The sequence below is a fragment of the Oncorhynchus mykiss genome, chromosome 26, assembly GCF_057628025.1.
Source record: "Oncorhynchus mykiss isolate SJ-2025 chromosome 26, ASM5762802v1, whole genome shotgun sequence".
Classification (NCBI taxonomy): Eukaryota; Metazoa; Chordata; class Actinopteri; order Salmoniformes; family Salmonidae; genus Oncorhynchus; species Oncorhynchus mykiss.
Genome location: NC_143047.1, coordinates 18,780,049 through 18,807,049, shown reverse-complemented (window position 1 = coordinate 18,807,049; position 27,001 = coordinate 18,780,049). Strand labels below are relative to the sequence as shown.

General features: G+C 43.4%; 2 protein-coding genes across 12 annotated transcripts in view; one reads left to right on the top strand and one right to left on the bottom strand.

Annotated features, from left to right (window-relative positions):
- Nucleotides 1–1,460: 1,460 nt before the first annotated feature.
- LOC110506527 (zinc finger protein 821) lies at nucleotides 1,461–16,570 on the bottom strand. Of its 8 annotated transcripts, none has more exons than XM_021586205.3 (6): nucleotides 16,432–16,570; nucleotides 6,547–6,666; nucleotides 6,324–6,427; nucleotides 5,490–5,588; nucleotides 4,782–4,948; nucleotides 1,461–4,600 (listed from the first exon to the last, which is right to left on the bottom strand). In XM_021586205.3, exons 2-6 carry the CDS (start codon nucleotides 6,617–6,619, stop codon nucleotides 3,667–3,669), a joined length of 1,377 nt encoding a protein of 458 aa, XP_021441880.2. In that variant the 5' UTR covers nucleotides 6,620–6,666; nucleotides 16,432–16,570; the 3' UTR covers nucleotides 1,461–3,666. The 8 variants fall into 8 exon arrangements, with proteins under 8 accessions (XP_021441880.2, XP_021441884.2, XP_021441881.2 ...); XM_021586209.3 differs by having other exon boundaries at nucleotides 6,324–6,447; nucleotides 16,452–16,563; XM_021586206.3 differs by having other exon boundaries at nucleotides 16,452–16,563.
- The window catches only part of LOC110506526 (AP-1 complex subunit gamma-1), a 27,711-nt gene continuing 17,263 nt past the window's right edge, over nucleotides 16,554–27,001 (top strand). For 2 of the 4 annotated variants that reach the window (XM_090222317.1, XM_090222318.1), the window contains exon 1: nucleotides 16,554–16,714. Coding sequence is in view for 1 of the 4 variants with exons in the window: in XM_021586202.3 (XP_021441877.1) it covers nucleotides 26,611–26,613 (3 nt within the window). In the remaining 3 variants the exon portion in view is untranslated. Of the gene's footprint in view, nucleotides 16,919–24,876; nucleotides 26,614–27,001 lie in introns of those variants that run through there. The other 2 variants (XM_090222319.1, XM_021586202.3) reach the window with 2 other exon arrangements.

Here is a 27,001-nt window from a genome sequence, read left to right as displayed (position 1 = left end):
CAGAGTTGGTGTAACTGAGTCAGGTTTGTAGGCCTCCTTGCTCGCACACGCTTTTCAGTTCTGCCTGCAAATTTTCTGTAGGATTGAGGTCAGGGCTTTGTGATGGCCACTCTAATACCTTGACTTTGTTGTTCTTAATAAGCCATTTTGCCACAACTTTGGAAGTATGCTTGGGGTCATTGTCCATTTGGAAGACCCATTTGCGACCAAGCTTTAACTTCTTGACTGATGTCTTGAGATGTTGCTTCAATATACACCATTTTCCTGCCTCATGATGCCATCTATTTTGTGAAGTGCACCAGTCCCTCCTGCAGCAAAGCACCCTCACAACATGATGCTGCCACCCCCGTGCTTCACCGTTGGGATGGTGTTCTTCGGCTTGCAAGCCTCCCCGCTTTTCCTCCAAACATAACAATGGTCATTATGGCCAAACAGTTCTATTTTTGTTTCATCAGACCAGAAGACATTTTTCCAAAAAGTACGATCTTTGTCCCCATGTGCAGTTGCAAACTGTAGTCTGTCTTTTTTGAATGGCAGTTTAGGGGCAGTGGCTTCTTCCTTGCTGAGTGGCCTTTCAGGTTGTCGATATAGGACTCGTTTTACTGTGGATATAGATACTTTTGTACCCGTTTCCTCCAGCATCTTCACAAGGTCCTTTGCTGTTGTTCTGGGATTGATTTGCCCATTTCGCACCAAAGTACATTCATCTCTAGGAGACAAAGTGTCTCCTTCCTGAGCGGTATGATGACTGCGTGGTCTCAAGGTGTTTAAACTTAAACCTTTAAACCTTCAGGCGTTTGGAAATTGCTCCCAAGGATGACCCAAACTTTTTTTTCTGAAGTCTTGGCTGATTTCTTTTGATTTTCCCATGATATCAAGCAAAGAGGCACTGAGTTTGAAGGTAGGCCTTGAAATACCTCCAATTGACTCAAATTATGTCAATTAGCCTATCAGAAGCTTCTAAATTTTCTGGAATATTCAAAGCTGTTTAAAGGCACAGTCAACTTACGTATGTAAACTTCTGACCCACTGGAATTGTGATACAGTGAATTACAAGTGAAGTAATCTTTCTGTAAACAATTGTTGGAAAAATTACTTGTGTCGTGCACAAAGTAGATGTCCTAACCGACTTGCCAAAACTATAGGTTTGACTCCAACCTAAGTCTATGTAAACTTCCCGACTTCAACTGTATATTGAGTTGAAGAGGACATACTGGAATGAAGGAGAATGTTGCTAAAAACAGGGCTCATTAAATAGTACAGAATATTCTGAGCATAGCGGATAGAATTGTGATGTATAGAACAGGCATGTTTTCTATTGTTCCTGTTTTATACAGTACAGTGCCTTGCGAAAGTATTCGGCCCCCTTGAACTTTGCGACCTTTTGCCACATTTCAGGCTTCAAACATAAAGATATAAAACTGTATTTTTTTGTGAAGAATCAACAACAAGTGGGACACAATCATGAAGTGGAACGACATTTATTGGATATTTCAAACTTTTTTAACAAATCAAAAACTGAAAAATTGGGCGTGCAAAATTATTCAGCCCCTTTACTTTCAGTGCAGCAAACTCTCTCCAGAAGTTCAGTGAGGATCTCTGAATGATCCAATGTTGACCTAAATGACTAATGATGATAAATACAATCCACCTGTGTGTAATCAAGTCTCCGTATAAATGCACCTGCACTGTGATAGTCTCAGAGGTCCGTTAAAAGCGCAGAGAGCATCATGAAGAACAAGGAACACACCAGGCAGGTCCGAGATACTGTTGTGAAGAAGTTTAAAGCCGGATTTGGATACAAAAAGATTTCCCAAGCTTTAAACATCCCAAGGAGCACTGTGCAAGCGATAATATTGAAATGGAAGGAGTATCAGACCACTGCAAATCTACCAAGACCTGGCCGTCCCTCTAAACTTTCAGCTCATACAAGGAGAAGACTGATCAGAGATGCAGCCAAGAGGCCCATGATCACTCTGGATGAACTGCAGAGATCTACAGAAATCTTGCACAAATCTGGCCTTTATGGAAGAGTGGCAAGAAGAAAGCCATTTCTTAAAGATATCCATAAAAAGTGTCATTTAAAGTTTCCCAGGTGGCTTGTGGCAGACACACCAAACATGTGGAAGAAGGTGCTCTGGTCAGATGAAACCAAAATTGAACTTTTTGGCAACAATGCAAAACGTTATGTTTGGCGTAAAAGCAACACAGCTCATCACCCTTGACACCACTGTCAAACATGGTGGTGGCAGCATCATGGTTTGGGCCTGCTTTTCTTCAGCAGGGACAGGGAAGATGGTTAAAATTGATGGGAAGATGGAGGGAGCCAAATACAGGACCATTCTGGAAGAAAACCTGATGGAGTCTGCAAAAGACCTGAGACTGGGACGGAGATTTGTCTTCCAACAAGACAATGATCCAAAACATAAAGCAAAATCTACAATGGAATGGTTCAAAAATAAACATATCCAGGTGTTGAGAATGGCCAAGTCAAAGTCCAGACCTGAATCCAATCGAGAATCTGTGGAAAGAACTGAAAACTGCTGTTCACAAATGCTCTCCATCCAACCTCACTGAGCTCGAGCTGTTTTGCAAGGAGGAATGGGAAAACATTTCAGGGTGGCGCTACAAAGTATTAACTTTGGAGACTTGATTACACACAGGTGGATTGTATTTATCATCATTAGTCATTTAGGTCAACATTGGATCATTCAGAGATCCTCACTGAACTTCTGGAGAGAGTTTGCTGCACTGAAAGTAAAGGGGCTGAATAATTTTGCACGCCCAATTTCAGTTTTTGATTTGTTAAAAAAAGTTTGAAATATCCAATAAATGTCGTTCCACTTCATGATTGTGTCCCACTTGTTGTTGATTCTTCACAAAAAAAATACAGTTTTATATCTTTATGTTTGAAGCCTGAAATGTGGCAAAAGGTCGGAAAGTTCAAGGGGGCCGAATACTTTCGCAAGGCACTGTACATGTCTGACTGTCTTTCTGAATGTTCTGTCCTGTTGAATATTCCCCCAGTAAGCACATCCTAAAGATATAAACAAACCCTCAAACTAAGGAAACAACCCGCATTCTCTTCTGTAGTGTACGTGTAAAGAAGCTTGGAGTCAGAACGTAGACCAAAGGGCTCGGCTTCGGCCCCTTACTGAGGTAGTTGATTGGGTGGATATGAGCTAGCCAGATCAGAGACCCACGTTGGCAGCGCGAGACAGAGAGGTGTAGCTACCGGTAAACTCCAGCGACTGGGCTAGCAGAAGGGACCCGAGGCGAGGGAAAGAGCTATGGGCTACGTGACTCACTCCCACCACTGAAGGTCCATGTGCAAAAGATGGAAGGGTGTAACTGCTTCTGTCACAATGGGCTGCTAAGTCAAAGTCTGCTAGCCCCCAGAACAGAAAATCTCTTGACAACATGCTTTATCAATATCATTAAGTGAAACATTCTTGACCCTGCTCTTCTTTCCTGCTAGTCTGTAATAAATTAATGTTATTTGTTGACACAGGAGTTCGGGTATCAAGTCGTTGGACACAGACGCTGCTGGAATTTCAACCAGCATGGAATGGTTCCATCTGTGAACATGGCAACCCATAGGCGTAGTGGAGTAAGTCATTGTAACTGTTAGTGGTCCAGTGTGCTGCCCCCAGTGACCTGGTCCTGCTAGGGCAGCTTCATGAAGAGGCCGTTGTCCAGAGAGGGGACAGGCATGGGGCAGGGGAACTGGAACAGGCTCATGTCTGCCGTCAGGGCGGCCATAGCAGCTGGGTCATGCTCTATCTGACCTCTCAGAGAGGGGTCAATCTTCTCCAGCCGCCGTTTCAGTCTCTTGGCCTCTCTCTCACGGATCAGCCTAGCCTGCCTCTTATCTGGAGTCTCATTGGCCCTCTTCATCCGCATGGCCTCCCTGTCGCGCAGAAGCCTCCGTGTCCGTTGCTCCTCTGTCTCCTGCAGCCTCTGCATCCGCTTGGCTTCGCGGTCCCGCAGCCTCCGTAGCTCCCGCTCCTCGGGCGACTCGTGCTCCCGCTTGGTCTTCTTGGCGGAACGCTCACGCTCTAGACGGTGCATGCGTGCCTCCACCGGCTCGTTCTTCCTGCGCATGGCCCACTTCCTCATGGGAGACTGGGCGTCCACCAGCTGCTGGTAGGCCACACAGCTGTTGCACACCAGCAGCACTCCGGCCGGGTGCACAGGCATGGGGCTCAGGATGTCTGGCATCAGGGGTAGGCCTGGTGAGGGGCTGAGGGCGTCAGGGAAGGAGGGGGGCGAAGAGAGGAGGCTGTGGTGCAGCGAGGGGAGTGGGTGGCCTGGGAGGTGTCCGGGACCTTGGCCATGGTTGTGTCCCTGGTTGTGTCCGGGGTTGTATCCCGGGCCGTGGTTCTGTCCCGGGATGTGGCCTGTGCCACGGCCAGGGTTGTGTCCTGGGCCTTGGTTTGGGCCGTGTCCTTGGTTGTGGCCGAGCCCGTGGCCGTGTATCAGGCCATGACCGGGGTTGCCCATGGGGCTGCCGGAGAGAGACCGGGACATGGAACAGTTCTCATCTCCGCTGCTGCATTCCATACTGCTGCCTGTGTTCAGGACCTCTCTGAGCTTCTCCCTGTGTAGGGGGGCAGAGACGTGAGTAGTTACAGGACACAGCAGTTACAGGCTAGCGCAGACAGACAGCCTAACTCTCTAAACTCTGTAGATAACCCATGTCATTGTGTGTGTGAAAGGCTGAAGCACTAAACTAGGGTATAGGGCTGAAATTAGGTAGTAGTGGTGGAGGAGGCACAGACCTGTTGAAGTTGTTGGTGTCGGTGAAGCGTGTCCCACACACAGCACAGTTGGAGAGGCGGTCCTCAGAGTGGATGAGAAGGTGGCGCCCCAGGGATCCTGGCGAGCTGAGCGCGCGCCCACACACTGGGCACACGTAGTTCTTACTGCTGCCCATCAACGATGTGTGCTGCTCCACAGAGAGACAGGGGGACAGAGAAAGAGGGAGCAAAAGGGAGAGAGATGGAGATTTATAGTCATTTAATTAGGTAGACCACAATCGTTTTCTTTGTCAGTGTGTTTTATAAGCGACATAAAAAAGTGAGGGCAAACCCCAACAGTGCATATCTAAAAATACACATATCTACAATTGTGGCATAAACATATGTGGTTAACACTACACCATCATGTGAGAAAGTACACAAATGGAAGGAGGAGGAAGTGGTTGCTGGTAAACATTTAATTCTGTCTCAGTTACAAAACACTGGCATAACTTCAAACTGAATGAAACATCCAAACCTTAGGTTTGACACATAACCCAGAGATGATCACATGACTGGATCATAATTATCCTTCCCTCTTTAGTGTAGTGATGACAATAGGAGGTTTAAAGGTGATTATCTAACCCTAGCCCATTATCCCCCCAATCCAACCGCTGAGGCTAAGGAGGCTTTGGCCCTGTCTGAATACTTGGTGCCATGGTGGGCTGTCTGGTACTGTACTGTCCTCACCTGGTAGACGTGTGTGATGAGCTGCTCGGGGCTGCTGAACTCCAGGGTGCACAGAGGACACACACAGCTGTTATTCAGGTCGGCCCCCTCCTCGCTCTCCTGAGAAACACAGAGGCATCAGTACTACTTACTGTACACTCAGATACTGTGGATGCTATGTGGAGCTACCATACAGATCTGTTTCATCAGTAATATGTATGCTAATGATTGTGTAATAATACAGTAGGTTATGTAATGGTGGTTCTGCCTACACTGAGAATGTAGGGCAAATATTAGAAGCGGATTTCATGTGTACATCTAAAGGGTGGATATGCTCATCCTCTCTACAGTACCTCTATGGCTGGTCCAGGGAGCAGGAATCCTGAATGGTAGGTCATAAGGTTGTGTGTGTGTGTTGGGTGGGTTGAGGGTGAGAGAGAAAATTACCCTCAGGCCCCCAGTGACTCATTGACTGTCACTATGACACACTGTATGACTCTACCATGGGTGTGAATCACACCACACAACCTGAGATGCTTTCGGTTTCTGGGGTCCGAAAGTGTGAGTATATTCTGTGAATCGCCAGTTTACAATTGACTAACGCAATTTATTCAGACGTATTCATGTGCTACATCTCTGTTTTTGTAGGATTATCGAATAACATCATTCTGGAAAATGGGCAGTGCGGGGTGGGGCAATAACCTTTCCACATAAGTCTAGAGGGCCAGATGACCCTGAGATCTGTACTACACTATCAAATCAGGAAGGAAACGCATGTGTGAATCAGCACAGTGACCACACAGTGCTAGGAGGAGAGAACACCCCTCCATGGGCAACCCTGACAGTGACACTCACTTCTTTAACTCCCCTGTGGTGTGTTCTCTTGGTGGAGGTCATATGGTCGTCAGCTGAGGTGTTGGAGGATGAGTCGTGGTTGTCCAGGTCGCTATCACTGTCTTCTATGGGGGCAAACACAGTCCTATCAATATAGACAGACAACAGAGCTAGTCATTCTCTCACGACAACCCCTACAGAGAGTATGTCACATTAGGGTCAGGGAAATGCCCTAAATGCCTACCTGAAATGCTGTCCTGTTGGGAATTGTTGCTGTGGCATTCGCTGTCCTCAATGAAATTGTCCCTGCCATCCATGTTAATAGTGTGAAGGGGGCCTGCAAAGCCGGTGCTGTGGAAGGGCCCTGTGAACAGAGGAGTCACAGGGAGATGATAGGACCATCAGAGGGAGGGGTGGCCCAATTGAACTAGGCATATCCACCTGATTTTCAAACACTTAAAACACGGAAGCCAAATGCAGAAACTATGGATTACAACTTCCTTTCGCTGATAAATCCTGAAAAATACACCATATCACTGGCCTGCTAATGTGCCTGGACCTTGTAGACTAACAGCTGAGAAAACCCCAGAACTGATCCAAATGGTTGCCCAATCAGGCAGCCATTTCTAAATGAACATTTAAAAACGCTAGGCTAGGCTTTTGAGCGTTATTCAAATGACATAGGCTATTCACTGTAGTTTACACCCTAGACTAGAGATTTGTACTCAATTGAAAACAATAACATTCTTCATTACATTGTGTTGTAGCCTAGGTAGGATACATTTCTGGTACCAGGAGACTGGGAGGGAGAGCACTCAGCACAGCCTCAGGAGCACACAGTGTAGGCTACCTATGATTTCCTGATCGAATAAACTTGTTTTTTCCTTTCGTAAATTGACTGGATATATTCACTTCAGTATTAAGCCTAACATTGAGTTTATGAATTATGAGCTAATATGCATTTAGGAGATCCCAAGCCTGTCCCAGAAAAAGCCAGACTACAAAAGCTTGCTGGACACCTATTTTTTTTAACCTACTAAATTAGCCTATTAGAGGAGATATACCTGCTGAATGTAAAATAGGCTACAGCATTAAGAACGGGCAGGGAGTTGGAAAGGAGAAGCCCATATTTTCCTATAGTAGGCCTATCTTAACACTGGGCTACATCCTGACAAAACATGAGTGGCCTGCATATGTACCTTTCTGGACCATCTAAACTGTTGAGAATAGTCCCAAACTGATCCAAATGGTAGCAAAAATCAAATCCTAGGCTGTAGAAATATGCAGTTGTTGTTTTTTTTTTTTTTTTTTACAAAATAGGGCGTTTGAGAGATTATTCAAATTAGCCTACATAACATGGACAATAATTGTGTACTCAATTGATTACAGTAAATCTTTTCTTGCACTTTGACTGGTAAATATTGAGCTTCTTACTTCAGCTACACATTACTAGCCTCTCTCTATTCCAGCTGTTCTCATTCACAATAGGCTATAGCAGGGGTAGACAACACTGGTCCTGGAGTGCAGCAGGCACTTCATGTTTATTTTTTTAATCGACCTGGAGGATCAGGTGTGTTGAATTTAGGCAATCATTAAACTGATCAATTAGCTCAGTGTGATGCCTAGTTTGAACAAAATCCTGTAGTACCTGCAGATTGTTGAGGAGAGAAAGTGCATTGGTGTGATCACTTTTGGCCGGTTATTATGATAATACTGTTGCACTGATGCATTGCAAATAGTTGCACAGGACAGAGAGATGAGCACAGTGAAAAATAAGACCCAAAGAAATGGACAACCATTAGAAAAATGGAAGTCACTTGCAAACCACTTGAGCAATGAGGCAATGACATGCTGTAATAGATGTGCAGGTAATATGGTGTTTGTTATTGAATAGCTACATTTAAATACAGTAGGAGTTACTATATCGCTTTACATTAGGCCTACATTGACATATTAGTTGCAGTTGTCACTGACAATGAACAGACCCTGAAAGTACCGAATGGTCTGAACCAGTATCTGTGTGTTAGAGAACGCATGGTGACCTTATTAATAGGCAGCGTGCAGTAGGATGCGTTGATCGGTTTATTGACAGGTGTAGGACTTCAGAACAATAAACCTTCCTCTAGTGTGGATGCTCACCAACGTGTTATAGTTATGTAGCCTATAGTTTATCATTATAGTTATTGGCTTGGTGCCTGGCCCGTAACTCTGACAACACAACTAACGTTATTATCACAACAGAACTAGCCTAGTAGGTCTAGCGAACAGAGAACTTGAATGAAATAAATGTAAAATTACGCTTATATACTCGTTTACTTGACTTCTAAACTGTATACTATAAAATGACTCCAAATAATTGACTCTGGCTATTTTGCCACCGGCGAACTGCAGTAGAGAAGTAAAGCGAAAGTCGAATCCATCACTTCCGTTGATTGGCTGTGCCCATAACAACGTTTCAAAAATAACGGTGGACACGATGGGAAAGTGTGACATGTCGACTTTCTTCTTTTTTTATGTTCTTGAAACGCAACAGACACAGACGCAAACAGGACGCAAATGAACATCTTAAAAGGCATCGGGTAGAAGTAAATTAATACACAAATAAGAATAGAATTGTATATCTTAAATGACAGAGTTTGGGAATTTGGTTATATAACCTTGAAGCCCATTCAAAAACCGGAAGATCGAGGAACCAAGGCAAAATGGGCGGTCACTTTCCCATCTTATTCTTGATTGAGGCAATCCTCAATGACAGGAAAAAAAGATTTGTATTCATTTGATATAGAGTCAGGTGTGTATAATATATTGTATATGATATATTACATGACAATGCAGGAAAATACAACCAGTAGACAAAGCCTTGAGGTAAAACGTGCTAGGCATAGGAATGACAGCCCTGGAACAGAAGATTGACAGGTCAGTAGTGCAAGGCGAGCGTGATCATGAAGTCATGGGAAGACATTTCTAGAGCACAGACCTGTAATATTCAACATGGAGGGCATAACAAACACCAGAGAGCCTGGTGTGTAGTCTGTACTTCAGTTACCTGGTGTAGGTGCTACTAGCCACAAAAATCCAAGCAATCTATCACACACAGCCTACTGAAGAAAGTGATTAAGATTAGAATAGCAAGCCTATCCAGCATTAAAGGAGCAGTAGCTACACACATAAACCCAGCATAGCTGCTATAATACACTAGTACAAGATGGTTATAGAAACACAACAGAATACATGAAAGACCTGAACCTTTAAAACACAATCATTCACCTAGCCTATATGCAGTTGACAAGGATGCGTTGATATTCACTGACATGCCAATATAATGCTGCATCAACACATCGCAGAAGCGCACGTTGACACATGCACACATAACCAGACCCCCACTTTTCACAGAAGCAGAACGAACACACACACACACACACGCTTATCCAGGCATGCTGCAGTCCCAGGGGGAAGCAGCCTGCACTCCTTTCCAGTAGCAGCCTGCAAGGCAGTGTTTCTCCCTCTCTCAGTACCACCCACACACTGCACAGCCTGGCTCACCCTCTGTCCTCCCTGCTCATACGCAGCTCTGACTGTTCTATATCCATACCAGCAGCTCTGAGGGGGAGGCCAATGCCTCATACCAGTGGAGCCCATGTGTGTCTGCTTAACCCCCTCACATGGTACTTAGCATTTTACAGCATCTCTGCTCATTGCATTCGGATCCCATTTCCCCTCCTATCTACACCCAAGCTTGACACGGTTGGGATGGGAGCACAGGACCTCTCCAGTTGTTAGTGACAGTACACTCATTCCTGAGGACCTCTCCTGTCATCAGTATTAAAACAGGATCAAAATACATTAATGGGAGATTTCATTTTGATCCTTTTTAGATATCGCGAAGGTAAAAATATATATTTAAACTGCAACAGTTTAGGTTCCATAGCCCTCCAGTTATCACCCTCTGCTTCTGAATGCAATGAATTCCCCCTCCCCTTCCTGTCCAGTCTTTCCATTCAGTGTGATGGAAGGAACATCTCTCATCCAGTTACCTGAGGCTAGCAGAGGTAATTACAGCCTCTGTTCTAATCCTGGAGCAACACACCACTGAGGAGCATGGTCTGTGTGTGAGAGGGTTGAGGATTAATCTTCAAGTATCATTTTTTTTTAAACTCCCCTCTAATCTTCACAGGGCTGTCATACCTGCATTAACTTTTTAGTGGAGTATGGTATGTGAAAATAGTTTGGGCACAATCCCCATAGTGATCCAGACACTTATTAGCATTGGTAGAGTGGGTCTGATTGTTGAACTATGAACTGCTACAGACTGGCTCCACGGCACACAGCCAATGATTGATGTGTGAGAGCTACCCATCCCCCACTGCTAGGGTCTGTCTGTACATCTGTCTCTCTTCTCCCTCCCGCCCTCCCCATGTCTCTGCCACTCTGATGTTATCTCTGAGTCTGCGTGTCTGTAGGCAGGAGGTGACGCAGTGTCTGACTGAATCCAGACAAAGACAAACTCATCAGCCAACAGACACAGAGGGAGAGAGGAGGAGGACGGGGGGACAAAACAAAACAGACAAAAGAGAGAATGCCAAAACTCTACTCAAACACTAAGCAATGGGGCTCCTGTTGAATTCAAGCTCCCCTCTTTTTTACCCACCCTCTGCTCCAACACACACAGTCACACAATACTGTCTGAGTCTCCAGGAAGTGCTGGGGCCCCTGCCTTCTATCTGTGTACAGGCACTATGGTGTTCAGGACCATGGGAATGGTGAAACACAGACATCAGCTAATCCCAGACTCCCAGTTCATTTCTCACGTCGCCTAATTGACAGCCTGGTATTTAATTAAGGCAAGGAGGACACCACCATCACCCCTTTTCTCCAGAATCCCTCCCTCTCTATGGAGCCCTTCTCCCCAGTGAAGTGTCTGAAATGATCCCAACTCTGCTCTCAGAGAAATCAACACAAAATGACCCATCTGTATGGCTTCCTCAAGTATGTGTGTTGTAAAGATGATCATTGTGGATCTATAATGTAAGACTATTCTGATACAACCTGACTATCAACGCATGCTATCAAAACGGACCTGTTTATCATCACCAACCCTTTCAGGGCTAATGAGACTTCTAACAGAGCTGCTATGCTTTCCCGCTACCCCAGCCACATTTGGCTCAGACAGGCTATCTGATTAGTTTTCCCATGCTGGTAATGTCTGTGCTCTACATCGAGGGACATTTCACATCACTTTTAAGGATTATAATAATGTTTAATTCGATGGTGGGTTAAGAAAATGGCCAATTGTCATTTTATAAGCTGTGGTATGTGTGTGAATTTGTCTTGCACCAACTGTATGTGGTCATAGGAAAGTGTGAAGGTCTGGTTCATTCTGAGGGTAATAAAAAAGACAGTTGTTATTTCATAACTATCAGTCAGAAGTAGTACGTGATGCTTGTAGACATCACTGTAGAAGCCCCCCAAAAAACACCTTAGGATTGATAATGTGTGTTGTATTATACTGTGTTTGAACAAAGGAGTTCTATGGACCAATAAGTCGAGAAACACAATGCATCCTTACTGTGTTACTGTTTCCCGTAACAGATGCTGTTATTAGCACATAGGGATTATTGAGGTCATTAGCGCAATACGGATTTCAACACACCTACCTACCTACAGCACCCGATGTCACAGGAAGGCCAAAAAGATCATCAAGGAAAACAACCACCTGAGTCACTGCCTATTCACCCCTCTATCATCCAGAATGCAAGGCCAGTACAGGTGCATCAAAGCTGGGACCAATAGACTGAAAAACAGCTTCTATCTCAAGACCATCAGACTGTTAAACAGCCACCACTAACATAGAGGCTGCTGCCAACATACTGACTCAAATCTCTGGCCACTTTAATAAATGGACTTAATAAAAAGGTATCACTAGTCACTTTAAATAACACAACTTGAATAATGTTATCCTACATTACTCAACTCATATGAATATACTTTATTCTATACCATCTACTGCATCTTGTCTGTGCCGCAAGGCCATCGCTCATCCATATATCTATATGTACATATTCGTATGCATCCCTTTACATTTGTGCGTATAAGGTAGTTGTGAATTTGTTAGATTACTTGTTAGATATACTGCATTGTCGGAACTAGAAGCACAAGCATTTCGCTACACTCACATTAACGTCGGCTAACAATGTGTATGTAACCAATAACATTTTATTTTGAAAAGGACCTCACTGTATCGTTGGGTTCGATCCCCTTGGGTGGATCCTCAGGCATCCAGTAGCCTACACTATGAAGGATCAGCAGGCCAATACATCATGCTCTCAGTTTGGCCTTTTAACATGCATAGGAAAAGGACATCATCATTACCATCAGTAGAAATGTTTGTCAGGCAACTACACAGCTACCAAACCTGTGGTACCTAGACTATACCAGCTCTGGAGTAGTCTCCCATTGGAATTGGAGGAATGGTGCTTGCAGATAGCCAGAGTAGCTAAAGTAGTCAGTGACACTGAAAAACACCCTCCCCTAAGCTGGTGACTATGACAGAGACAACAGCACTCATGGAACAAACTTAAAAATAGAGAAATAAAACTGTTTTAGTGGCCACAGGCATTGACAGTGCCAGTAGTATGACCGACATTGCTATTCTCCACTGGCTGTACTGGTTCTGTATCTGAATCTAAGATGTCAATGTGGAGAGCTTATCCAGAGAAACAGAAAGTACACTCAAAGCAAAAGCATGTTGTACCTAGTTTAAACTGACATTTTACGAGGGACAACATCTTAAATGGATTCTGAGACCAATAAGGGTGAAATCTGTCCTACTCTCAATACTAACATTACTTGCATTGGTAGGCTATATCATACTCTCAAAACAAGAGTTGAAAACAGGGACCAGCATGCCACAGCAGGTTTTCATGCCGTCTCAATCAAAGAATCTTCTTAAAACCCACCAACATAAGCTCCGGTAAACACATGGAAATAACTATCTGAATAGTTTCCCTCAGAGAAAACGACCTGCGCATGCAATTGTGAGGTTGTCATCTCCATACAAATATGAATATCAAAGTATTAGTAGCCTAATAATGGTTAATGATAATTTGTTTGGCTCAAAGATGCAGAGAGTCGTCAGTGTCACGCGCGTTGATTCAATGTATCATCAAAATTATTAAAATATTGCAGTCGCGCCACATAGGTTGAACTAAAACATTGTATCAGGGGCTTGTATCAAAGATGGTGATTGACACATTGTCTTGCAGTTCACAATTGCAACCGTGGCAAAAACAATCGTCTAGTTAGATGGATGGAAATTATCCTCCTCACTACTTTTCAACAAGTAAAAATGGCAGTTACAATATCTTAGATACCTACAATTAACTTTGAAGGGGTTGTTCTGTTTTCGCCTGGACATATTATCCCCCACTCCCGGTTGGAAAAAAATCGAATCTCCTCCTAGCCCAGACAGATTTGAAGATTCCCCTAAGCAATCCAGCTGTATTCCGTAAAGGGACTCCCTTCCGAGAGTACAACAATAACACTTAAATTATTTAAAATAAATATCAAATACCAGTTGATCAAAATGGTCTACCCAGGCAGAGATGAACACAGCTTACACCATTGGTGAGAGTCGGGGTCATTTAAATGAATACAAAATAGCCTAAAAAAAAATTAAAACACAAATGGCCTGGTTACAATCTGATTCACTTCAATTTAAAGCACTCTCCAGTCGATCTAGATATATTTTTCAAATGATAGAAACTGCGATAGGGTCCTATCCAACCCGGACTGAGATGTTATTTGCTCAGCAGCCCCGAGCAGCTACAATCCTGCGTTGCTGTAGCTTTGCCAATGCACTGCAACGATACATAGGCACAGCTTCTTCTTCTTCGGTTATAATGAAGTTCGCACATTTTGTTTGCGCATGCCGCCATCTACTGTGCGGTAGTGTGTGGTCGATCATGTACATTTTTGTGATACAAAAAAAGGGGTTGGGGGAATAAATAAAAATTAACCACCTACTAACCCTACACCCATTAACTTTTTTTTTATTTGTTTTTTTAAATCACCACCCCATTCCACTACTTTGACCCTAACTGATCCTACACCAGGATCCCATGCACAAACCAGAATGTGAACAGGGGGAAACTTCCATCCAATAGTTTGACGGCTTGGGAGGACAGGACTCTCGTTCAACACACCTTGTATCTCTTCCACAGTAAAACCTTATACACCCAAGTACTGCCACCACAACATCTACTTTCTGTGATATACATTCCATTTCTGCAGTACAATTTATAACCATGGCAATCAATGCTAAGAAGCCAACCTTACTGAAGCACAAATTCAAATCACTCTGTCTATCCATTCACCACGCTCATGCCACAGTACTGCTTGCAGAACACGCACTAATGGCCTTTTTCCAATACCCATCTTCTGTTCCTTAGCCCAATTTAGTAGTCTGGCTATCTCCGGCCTCTCCATGCTCCCAAAATGTGCCACAATCATCAGCCAGGTCTCCTCGTCATCCATCTTAGCAAACAATCTCGGACTGCCTCCCAGACCTTGGTATGGTCTTGATTTTCGTCCCACAGGCACAGCTGTTATCTATGTTCACAAAATGTGCACGGCATTGTGGGATGTTCAAAACATTTGAGGGTAGATAACCTGTAATGACATAGGAGCAGTGAACTTCTGTCAACTGCCAACAATAATACATTGAGCCTACTTCTTTCACTCATTTCATATATCATAATATTTTAATGTTACATATTTTTTAAAGGATTTTAGGCTGTATGTTAGGTGATTTTAAAACACACTGACAATTTTAATATTGTGAATTTTAAATAGGCCTATATACACAAAGCCCCTCAAAAGTAACACAATTTACACCAACTGAATCAATGCCTGTTGCAAAATCAGTCTGCGCTATCTCCAACATTACGTGGCACGTCGTGCACTTCAGCCTCTACCAAGAGGTCTTTACAGGTGGTACTACACTCGATTCACCCCATAACCACAGCATTGCTGGTTCAAAACCTGCTCCAGCTGTTTTCTCCGATTTTGGAGAAGGGAAGTCCCAACTGGCCGGGCTTGCAGCTGGGTGGTTTGCGACTGTCAAAACACTTTAGCTGTTACACTAAGAGATCAGAATCGTAAGGTAGCTACACCCTTCATTTGAATAGTCTGGCTTGCACTTCTCTAGTTCCCCGTGCCTGCACCCTTGGGGCACAGGCGCAATCAGGGACATCCCATTTCTGACACCAGTGTAGCAAAGTCAGAGTGGTACCTGGGACCTTGCCATTAGGCCAAGAGATCCTAAACTCTTTTGATGAGGTTATTAGGTGTTGGGTTAGGGCACCTACACTACTGGTACCAGCAGTGGGAAACCCATGATTTCTCTGGCCTTTGATGGAAGTTTTCCCCTGTTCACATTCTGGTTTGTGCATGGGATACTATATTTTCTGGAGAATATAGTGCCTCGAAGTATGGGCGTGTACTATTGCTTCTGCCAAGCGGTCTGGACCTCTATGGCACATGTAGTAGTGTGCTCGCTAGTCTGAAACTTGGTGACGCTGGTTCAAACACCCCTCCAGTTGTTCCTATTCAATCTATGTACAGTATATTTTCAGATGGCAGAAAGAAATGTATACTTAATTAAAAAAATAAGCTACGATGAAGCCCATGTCCTGATTGAACTTAGTGCGGAATTGTCATTAAAGTACACTAGATGGAGCCCACACACCTCACAAAATTACAAATGTCATAACATTACATGTTGACGTCATCACTGTCCGCCACGAGGTGAGGTGTGCGAACCGCAGCACGACGTTGAAAGACAATATTACTCATCCGCACATTTCGGACACATCTAAATACAACAAAATAAGATACAACAAATAGCTACCTAGCTAGGTAGAACACCAGCCAAGCAAAAATAATCAGACTGTTGCGTGCTATAATACCAATACTCGAAGCGTGCATTAATATCTCTAAACGTCTCACAAGTGCAGCTAGAAAGGCAGGCATATGCTAGCTAATGGGTTATTTAGCTAGCTACTACTAGCTATAGCATTATTGCAGTGGTAAAATAAACATGTTCGTATAACCAAAATGCTTACATACATACCAGCAACCCATGTTACTCACTCAAATATCACATAGCAGTGTCGAGGCTGGTGGATTTGCTAGCTAATTGAGAGTTCTGTAAATAATTTGCGCGCTCGCCTGTTTGAGGTCTTCATTCCTTTCTCATTCCACAAACGTTTAAGTTTTGATTTTTTTCGGTGTAACCCTCCGCCTGCGGTAGAAGTGCTGAGGCTTGGAGAGCCACCATTTTGAATGTCTGGTCTGTTCCTCCCTCCGTCGCAAATAGAGAAGATTCCAGCTATTTTCTGGTATCAATACGGATAGTGAGTATAACTTTATACAACTATGTCAGTTAAACAGAGTTGTTTATTTTGATAATAGCTGAAAAATCAGCACGACTTTGTCTTAAACCGCGGTGACAATAATCCATATTGGCGCTACATGATCGGAAGTGAGGCTGCGCTAACCAGCCAGTGTACCGGGGGGGTTGTCTGTCAGAGAAGCGTTAGCCTGGTGTCGGCTAGCTGGTATGCTTACCTGATCTGTACTTGTGCGATCTTTTAACCTTAGAATCTGTTTTTATACTGAACTTTTACTTGCCTTCAATGTATGTCAACATTACATTTGGTTATTTGCTGTGTAACTGAAAATAGATCTACCGGTAGGTATGTAGGGCAAGGTAACTAACTAGTTGTTAGCTAATCCTACTAGCTAGCTAACCTGCTAGCTAAGTCAGTGCGATGAAGGCCTCTTCGTGATTGCGTAGCTAGCTATCTAGCTATGCTCTGTATGTCCACTTGCTAAAAGGGTTTACTTATGTCTGAGAAATTAGAAATCTGTAATTGTGCCATGCTCGCCCTGAAATGGCCTCTGCTCGGACGTTAGATTGCTAGCTTATTAGTGCCAATGCTAACTAGTGGTAACGTGACAATGCATAATATATTTGACAGGTGTGGTTAAATGTTCGTAAACTATTGTGTTCACGAGATGACTAGCAATTTAACTCCCTTTCCGTGGGCTTGTGATCTACCGTAGCAAGCTAACCACCCTACCGAGCTAACGCGTTACTAGCTAGCCAGCTACTCGGTATGCGGAATGTAGCTATATACCGACCATTGGTACCGACGTGTAAGTTACCTAGCTAACTACTTTAGCTAGCCAATTATGTTAGCTAAGTAGCTAGCTAACGAAAACTTAGCTAGAGCAATACCATGATGTGTTCAAGTTGAACTGTAACGTATACCCACGCTTCAAATAAGGTGTGTGTTATACCTAGCTTGGGTGTAAATGTTTCTACGTGGTTGTAATGAAGTCAAGGTTACTAACGTTACTTAAGCTAGCTAGCAACTATAGTATTGTTGCCACTTAACGTTAACTGCTAACGTTAGCTACAATACTCACATACTGGTTGTGATTATTAGGCTATTTATGTGCCATTACAGCCATTGGGTTGTTTATTTGAGCTTGCTGTCAGTCGATTCTCCAGAAGTCAACATCAGTGTCATATACTCAAAGACTTGCTTTTTTCATTGCATGTTCTTTGTATTTGCATTAAACCAGCTGAAAAGTGCCCATGTTTGTACCTGCATTTTCAGCCTATTCAATGAAAGCTTTCTGTCTACAGTACACACATATATTGGTAGGCCAATACTTGGCTAAACCATGTAGGTCCAATGTTTTGTGTAAATGTTCTGTCATACTACTTGCAGAATTGTTTTTTTGTTGGAATGGAGGTAACTCGATCTTTTCATTCAGACTCAATCATGGACTCTCTTACTGACAGTTGTGGCTGCTTTGTGTGATGCATTGTCTCTAGCTTCTTGCCCTTTGTGCTGTGGTTTGTGCCCAATTATGTTTGTACCATGTTTTGTGCTGTTATGTTGTGTTATTGTTGCAGGTCTCTTTATGTAGTGTTGTGATGCATGTTTTGTCCTTATATTATATATTTTTAATCCAAGGCCCCTGTCCCCACAGGATATATTTTGGTAGGCCGTCATTGTAAATAAGAATGTGTTCTTAACTGACTTGCCTAGTAAAATAAAAACACAACCAATTAAATATCTCGGTGAGAGCTTGGCTGAGCAGTGACAGCAAAATGAGTGTCAAAGAGAACAATATGCTGGGATATTGTGTTGAAAGGAGCTGTCCCTCTACAATGGTGGCTTCAGAATTGTTTCTGTAGCTTAATGAACTTCATCTGCACAACTTTGGTTAAGGAGGAAGTAAATTGTGGCACACTCCAGTTGCTCAATTGGAAAGAGCCTCATTGATGGTGTGCGTTGTCTCTGGATTCTGGACATTGGAAATTTAGTAGCCTATGTCCCCAGTGGACTCTTCCGTGTGTTGAGGTTGTTTTCTCTTGCCACTGGTTGCTAGGCTCTGCAGGCTTGTGTATCTTCCAAAGGCTCAGGAGAGGAATGGGTAGTTCTATTCACACAGGAAATCTGGCACAGTTGGTGTCAGATATGATCCCTTCTGTGGCTATATGAGGGTGTTGATAACATTCACTATATAATTATTATGTCTTCCTTTATGCCCATTTTGTGCCCAAAGCAGTCTTAAATAACATGATCAAATGCATCAGTATGCATGTGGAGGACAATAGCCTAATTCAACTGGAACAGGAATAAGTTCAGGGGAGTTTGAGATCCTCCCCCTCTAATTGATAGGATAATGCCTCACGTCAGTCATTGCATTTGACATAAATGTTTTTGGCTTGTTGGCTGTTCAAGCTCCTGTGAAATATAGCGGGGCTAAAATCTGTAGCGTGGCCACACAGCCAAACAGTACTGTTTTTGTCCTGGGAGAGTAAGGCTGAGCAAAACTGATGTTGGTGAGTGTGTCTTTGGTGGCTGCTGCTCAACAGTTCAGCAAGTGCAAACTTTCTCCACCTATGGTCTTCCTAATCCACCTATTGTGCTCAACCCGTCCTCTGTCGAGACCAAATGCGTCTTTTGTGCCAGCTTTTGGGGACATAATAAAGAAAATATCATGTCTTACATGTTGTAATTAATAAAATGTGTGCTTATAAAAGTTATTGCATTATTGTAGTAGAACAGACATTTCATAAGTCTTTGTTAGTCTAGCAGAGACTGGATTTTCCATATTTGTTGTGTGCGCACACTTAGGAGCACACAGGCTGATTGGGGCCTTTGGTTACTTGTCACAGGAAATATAAGCCTTTGTTTTGCTCGAGTCATTAAGCCTAGGTGACAGGCCTGAATGTATGTTAATGGTTCATGCATTCAAACAGATTGCTGGACTATGATGTGAATGATGGGTGTGAATTACTTGTTGCAGTTAATTGTACTTTCTTGTGCTTTCTGGGAGTGACGGAGATGGCTAATGCGTTGTGCCTAAGAAGAACACCTCTTAGCCATGACGGTTTACCATGGGTTCTCATCTATGCTGCCCAGTTTCCGTTTGAATGGTAATGGAAGAGAGGGAGTCAGAGTCCCCCTGCTCTTCTGGAATGTGCACTGACCTTCCGTTGCACTTTGATCACAGTGAATTCTTACATTATCAACATACTGGCTCGTGCAACTATGCTCCTTTCTCTGCACCTTCCTTGATCTATTTAATTTCCTCCAGACTCCACGGTAGGGCTGGGCGATATGGCCTAAATCTTATATATATATATATATATATATAGCTCAAAAAAATAAAGGGAACACTTAAACAACACAATGTAACTCCAAGTCAATCACACTTCTGTGAAATCAAACTGTCCATGTAGGAAGCAACACTGATTGACAAATTTCACATGCTGTTGTGCAAATGAAATAGACAACAGGTGGAAATTATAGGCAATTAGCAAGACACCCCCAATAAAGGAGTGGTTCTGCAGGTGGGGATGTTTTGGTCACTTTTGAATGCTGGCGGTGCTTTCACTCTAGTGGTAGCATGAGACGGAGTCTATAACCCACACAAGTGGCTCAGGTAGTGCAGCTCATCCAGGATGGAACATCAATGCGAGCTGTGGCAAGAAGGTTTGCTGTGTCTGTCAGCGTAGTGTCCAGAGCATGGAGGCGCTACCAGGAGACAGGCCAGTACATCAGGAGATGTGAAGGAGGCCGTAGGAGGGCACCAACCCAGCAGCAGGACCGCTACCTCCGCCTTTGTGCAAGGAGGAGCAGGAGGAGCACTGCCAGAGCCCTGCAAAATGACCTCCAGCAGGCCAGAAATGTGCATGTGTCTGCTCAAACGGTCAGAAACAGACTCCATGAGGGTGGTATGAGGGCTGACATCCACAGGTGGGGGTTGTGCTTACAGCCCGACACCGTGCAGGACGTTTGGCATTTGCCGGAGAACACCAAGATTGGCAAATTAGCCACTGGCGCCCTGTGCTCTTCACAGATGAAAGCAGGTTCACACTGAGCACATGTGACAGACGTGACAGAGTCTGGAGACGCCGTGGAGAACGTTCTGCTGCCTGCAACATCCTCCAGCATGACCGGTTTGGCGGTGGGTCAGTCATGCTGTGGGGTGGCATTTCTTTGGGGGGCCGCACAGCCCTCCATGTGCTCGCCAGGGTAACCTGACTGCCATTGGGTACCGAGATGAGATCCTCAGACCCCTGGTGAGACCATATGCTGGTGCGGTTGGCCCTGGGTTCCTCCTAATGCAAGACAATGCTAGACCTCATGTGGCTGGAGTGTGTCAGCAGAAGGCATTGATGCCCGTTTCCCAGACCTGAATCCAATTGAGCACATCTGGGACATCATGTCTCGCTCCATCCACCAACAGACTGCACCACAGACTGTCCAGGAGTTGGCGGATGCTTTTGTCCAGGTCTGGGAGGAGATCCCTCAGAAGACCATCCGCCACCTCATCAGGAGCATGCCCAGGCATTGTAGGGAGGTCATACAGGCACGTGGAGGCCACACACACTACTGAGCCTCATTTTGACTTGTTTTAAGGACATTACATCAAAGTTGGGTCAGCCTGTAGTGTAGTTTTCCACTTTAATTTTGAGTGTGACTCCAAATCCAGACCTCCATGGATTGATACATTTGATTTCCATTGATTATGTGGACACTTGCTTGTCAAACATCTAATTTCAAAATCATGGGCATTAATATGGAGTTGGTCCCCCTTTTGCTGTTGTAACATCCTCCACTCTTCTGGGAAGGCTTTCTACTAGATGTTGGAACATTGCTGCGGGGACTTGCTTCCATTCAGCCACGAGAATTAGTGAGGTTGGGCAATTAGGCCTGTCTCGTCGGTGGCGTTCCAATTCACAAGTGTTCGATGGGGTTGAGGTTAGGGCTCTCTGCAGGCCAGTCAAGTTCTTCCACATTGATCTCGACAAACCTTTGCTGTATGGACCTTGCTTTGTGCACAGGGCCATTGTGATGCTAAAACAGGACTGGGCCTTCCCCAAACTGTTGCCACAAAATTTGAAGCACAGAATTGTCTAGAATGTCACTGTATGCTATAGCTTTAAGATTTCCCTTCACTGGAACTAAGGGGTCTATCCCATACCATGAAAAACAGTCCGTATTTAAACACCTGTCAGCAATAGATGTATAGCCAAATCCTTTATTTTGAACAACCATTTAAAAAAAAAAATCTAAATACGCTTTTGTTATACAATTAAAGGTCAAACAGTCAGCGATAATCTAATGAATTGAGAGCCTTGGTAGAACTTCACAAGCCAACTTTAAGCCTTCCACGACCATAAAACCCACATTTTATAACAACAATAGTTTAACCTGCTTTTTTGCCATCACTAAAGTGGCTTTCAGGTCTATGAAAATGCTATTAATTTTTTTAAATTATTAGAAATTGAATGTGAATCATGTATAATGTACAGTTGAAGTTAGAAGTTTACATAGACTTTTAGGTTGGAGTCATTAAAACTCGTTTTTTCAACCACTCCACAAATTTCTTGTTAACAAACTATAGTTTCGGCAAGTCGGTTAGGGCATCTTTTGTGCATGACACAAGTAATTTTTCCGACAATTGTTTACAGACAGATTATTTCACTTTTAATTCACTGTATCACAATTCCAGTGGGTCAGAAGTGTACATGCACTAAGTTGACTGTGCCTTTAAACGGCTTGGAAAATTCCAGAAAACGATGTCATGGCTTGAGAAGCTTCTGATAGGCTAATTGAAATCTTTTGAATCAATTGGAGGTGTACCTGTGGATGTGTTTCAAGGCCTACCTTCAAACACGGTGCCTCTTTGCTTGACATCATGGGAGAAATCAGCCAAGACCCCAGAAATATAATTGTAGACCTCCACAAGTCTGGTTCATCCTTGGGAGCAATTTCCAAATGCCTGAAGGTACCACGTTTATCTGTACAAACAATAGTATGCAAGTATAAACCCCATGGGACCACGCAGCCGTCATACCGCTCAAGAAGGAGAAGCGTTCTGTCTCCTAGAGATGAATGTACTTTGATGCGAAAAGTGCAAATCAATCCCAGAACAACAGTAAAGAACCTTGTGAAGATGCTGGAGGAAACGGGCACAAAAGTATCTATATCCACAGTTAAATGAGTCCAATATCGACATAACCTGAAAGGCCGCTCAGCAAGAAGAAGCCACCGCTCCAAAACTGCCATAAAAAAAGCCAGACTACGGTTTGCACATTGGGACAAAGTTCATATCTTTTGGAGAAAAATACTTGTTCTCCCCACTGTATATGAAATACAAATGGTGTGGAGAGAAATAGTCCTATAAATACTATATTAACTACAACCTAAAAACCTCTTACCTTGGAATATTGAAGTCTCATGTTAAAAGGAACCACCAACTTTCATATGTTCTGAGCAAGGAACTTAAATGTTAGCTTTTTGACATGGCACATATTGCACTTTTACTTTCTTCTCCAACACTTTGTTTTTGCATTATTTTAACCAAATTGAACATGTTTCATTATTTATTTGAGGCTAAATTGATTTTATTGATGTATTATATTAAGTTAAAATAAGTGTTCATTCAGTATTGTTGTAATTGTCATTATTACAAATCAATTTTTTTTTAAATCGTCTGATTATTCGTATCAACTTTTTTTGGTCCTCCAATAATCGGTATCGGCGTTGAAAAATCATAATCGGTCGACCTCTACTCAATACCATAGAAAATTTGTGGGCAGAACTGAAAAGGCGTGTGAGCAAGGAGGCCTACAAACGTGACTCAGTTACACCAGCCCTGTCAGACGGAATGGGACAAAATTCACCCAATTTATTGTGGGAAGCTTGTGGAAAGATACCCAAGTTAAGCAATTTAAAGGCAATACACTCAATTAGTATTTGGTAGCATGTAAACTTCTGACTCACTGGGAATGTGATGAAAGAAATAAAAGCTGAAATAAATAATTCTCTCTACTATTATTTTGACATTTCACATTGTTAAAATAAAGTTGTGATCCTGACTGACCTAAGACGGGGAATTTTTACTTGGATTTAATGTCAGCCATTGTGAAAACTGAGTTTAAATGTATTTGACTAAGGTGTATGTAAACCATGTACTTTTACTGTACATGCAAATTAATTTGATCGCCCAGCCTTACGCCACGGTGCAGCTGACTCGACCTGACATTTTTCTCAGGGGCTGCATGGGTGCATTCATATATTGTGCCCTGTGTGTGTTTTATTTATTTATTTATTTATTTATATATATATATATACACACACAACTATACTCACCTGCCAGTTTTTATTAGGTACACCACCCTGTTCCCGAAACTGGATCGATCCTACAGACGGTGAGTCATGTGGCCGTGGCTTCCTATGTAAAGGAGGCATTCAGTTACTGTTCGATTGAATGTTAGAATGGGCAAAACAAGTGACTTTAGCAACATTGAGCATTGTGCGATCAACGGTGCCAGGCGGGCCCGATCCAGTATCCAGAAACGGTAGTGTCTCATTGTGACAAACAAAAAAACATCCAGTCAACGGCAGCCCTGTGGGGGAAAACCTCTTGTTGATGAGATGTCAAAGGAGAATGACAATCATGCAAGCTAGCAGGTGGGCCACAAACGGACGAATAGCAGCGCAGTACAACAGTGGTGTTCAGATTGGCATCTGGGAAAGCAGTACAATTTCAGTTTACTTGAGTGTCCTGCACAGTCCCCAGACCTCAACCCAATTGAGCATCTTTGGGGAGATTTTGAACTGGCTGTTCGCAGCATGACTGGACCGTCGTCCAATCTGCAGCATCTGCGTGATCCCTGTGGAATGTTTGACACCCTGTCGAATACCCCAAATAATTCAGGCTGTTCTGGAATAAACTGTCCGGTGAGTGTAAATTAATTATCTAAGACGTGCCAAATTGAGGTTATATCCAGCTCAGAGCTCCAGCTATGCATTTAGTTTTCTAAGTGGCTAGATGTCAAGATCAAGCTTCTTGGTTATAGCAGGGACAAACAATCCCCTCCTGGATTAAGATTCATGTTGCCTAAATTATTATTTTTTTTTTTTATAGAAATAGCACCATTTGTGTGCACTTAAAGTAATACTGTATACCGTGGATTTGGAAAAAGTCTTTGATGTGATGATAACATAACTGGTGTTATTAATTGGATTGTCTGTTCTCTGTTGGACCTTTTTGTGTGTACAACACCAGCCTTTATATTTTCCCTAGTTCTAAGAGAGTCTCTGCTCTGTACATTTTTAGCAAGTGCATTATTTTTTCAGCATCAGCTCTGAGGTGGCTTGATGCAGAAAATGGCTTTGTTCAGCAACTAATTACTGTCGTCCCTCTTGCTGTAACGTCGCAATTATGCTATCCATGCTAACCGATAAGAGCCGTGCATCTTTTGAGATGGGAAGTCATAAAGCACCTCTTCTCCGCACGCAGGAGCCAGCGGTAATAACTTACTCTCTTTGTTCCTGGCATAGTGGCGCGTGATGGATCCCCTGTTGTGGTGGTGGTGCATTAACACACACCCCTCTCACCAGGCCCTTTACTGCAATAAACAAGGCCTCCTCCAGACCCACTGCTGGTGCCAGGCCCTTGACCTTGTTCTGCCCACTCCAGCCTGCCCAGGGTTTCTCTTACATACTCTGTCACTCTGCTGTAGTACTGTAAGTGTACACTTCCTGAATGCACTACAATAGAGGGTAGGCTGCAGTGTTCATTGCTTTAACTCAGGTGTTGAAAGTCAAACGTGTCAGTGCTATAGGGGTTTCTAAAAGCAGGAAGTAGAGTTTGTTTAGCACACCCAATGACATTGTGCCTTTGGAATGCTGAGATCTGTTGGTCTCTTGTTGTACGAATCACTTCCTATGACTTGGCGTCTGTGTTTCATGTGCAGTTATTACACATTCATAGTTTCCCCTTCCACGGTCTCTCATTGTGACAGTTTGTATTACTACTTTCTTTTTACTGAATCTTTAAGGCCAAAAGCCTATTGAGCAATTTTGTCTCGCTCTCTTAACTGCCAAGAGAGCAATCCTTTCTCTCTGTTTCCGGATTGCTCTCACACCACCGCTGGGCTCATCCTCACTAGCAGACAGTTCATGAAGGATTGTGATGCAGCTCAGTGCTCATCCACCATTTACCCAACTAATTCCTGCAGGGTTTAAACGTAGAGTTTCTAAACCCAGAGGCGCAACATCGTGAGACTTCGGGAACGCTTGCAAAACGGACCAAACAGACCAGGCGGTGGTTTGAAAATTAAATGAGAGAAGTGAATCTTCCTTGGTTGTTAATTTTCTCAAAGTCTAAAGGCAACCTAGATTCTAGTAAATGTCTTAAGTAGTTGAACATGTTGTTATTCCAATCTCGTGAAAGTGACAAACTGACAGCTTTTTCATTTTCGTCAAACTACTTTTATATCGAAGGGGTGACTTTGACTTGACGGCCTGCACATGCGCAGTTCGGCGCGAGATGACTGTTAGACCCGACGACGCATTTCTGCTCATGAGCTTAGCTAGCCAAATTTTTCATGACATCGCCTACAAGTGTGATCGGGGATTTCTATAGGCTAAAACTGCTTCTCCAATCTTCATACTGTACTCTTGACTTACAGTCAAGGTCTCATTTACCTGTTTGTATATTTGATCCTCTGAAATGGGCATGAGACCAATTTAGTCAACTAGTGCACAGATCCAACATGCGGGCTGCTTCTTCTTGACCAGAGGTCACTGGATTGTGGTAGTGTGCACATACAGACTAGGTGGTCAATGTGCAGGACAAGCAACCTGCTTTACCTTGCCGGCCTCTGAGACCACAGGCTTTGGGACGACCAATGTGAACTCGATTGATGGTGAGTGTTAGAACACACAGGAAGTCTACTTATCAAATAGGAAGTAGGACAGTGTATTTGTCATTATCATCTTGCCGCCTACCTATAAAAACAAATCAAATCCCTCTATCTCTGAGTCGGACACATCATTAATGGGGTGAGAGATTATATGCTTGTCTAATCATTTCATTCTGAATGCATCCTCTCATGGAGCAGCGTTGTTGTTAGAATGGGAGTACATTAGTAACATCGTAGAGGCACGGTACTGTGAGTTCTCTTGTGTTTGCCAGGTCTGTACCTGGCTGATGTTTTAGAACTGGGGCACTGTGCTCCTGTTATTATTCGTCTGTGTGGCTGCATGTAAATACTGGAGAATGTTATCTCACCTCCAAGCATGTGCCCCTTCAAT

Excerpts from the sequence above, each read along its gene's own strand:
- LOC110506527 (XM_021586203.3), bottom strand. The coding sequence starts at position 13,716 with ATGTCCAGGCGAAAACAGAACAACCCCTTCAAAGTTAATT. Across the intron at positions 6,428-6,546 it reads CCAACAGGACAGCATTTCAG|AAGACAGTGATAGCGACCTG; the intron begins GTAGGCATTTAG and ends TTGCCCCCATAG. Across the intron at positions 4,601-4,781 it reads GACACCAACAACTTCAACAG|GGAGAAGCTCAGAGAGGTCC; the intron begins GTCTGTGCCTCC and ends CCCCCTACACAG.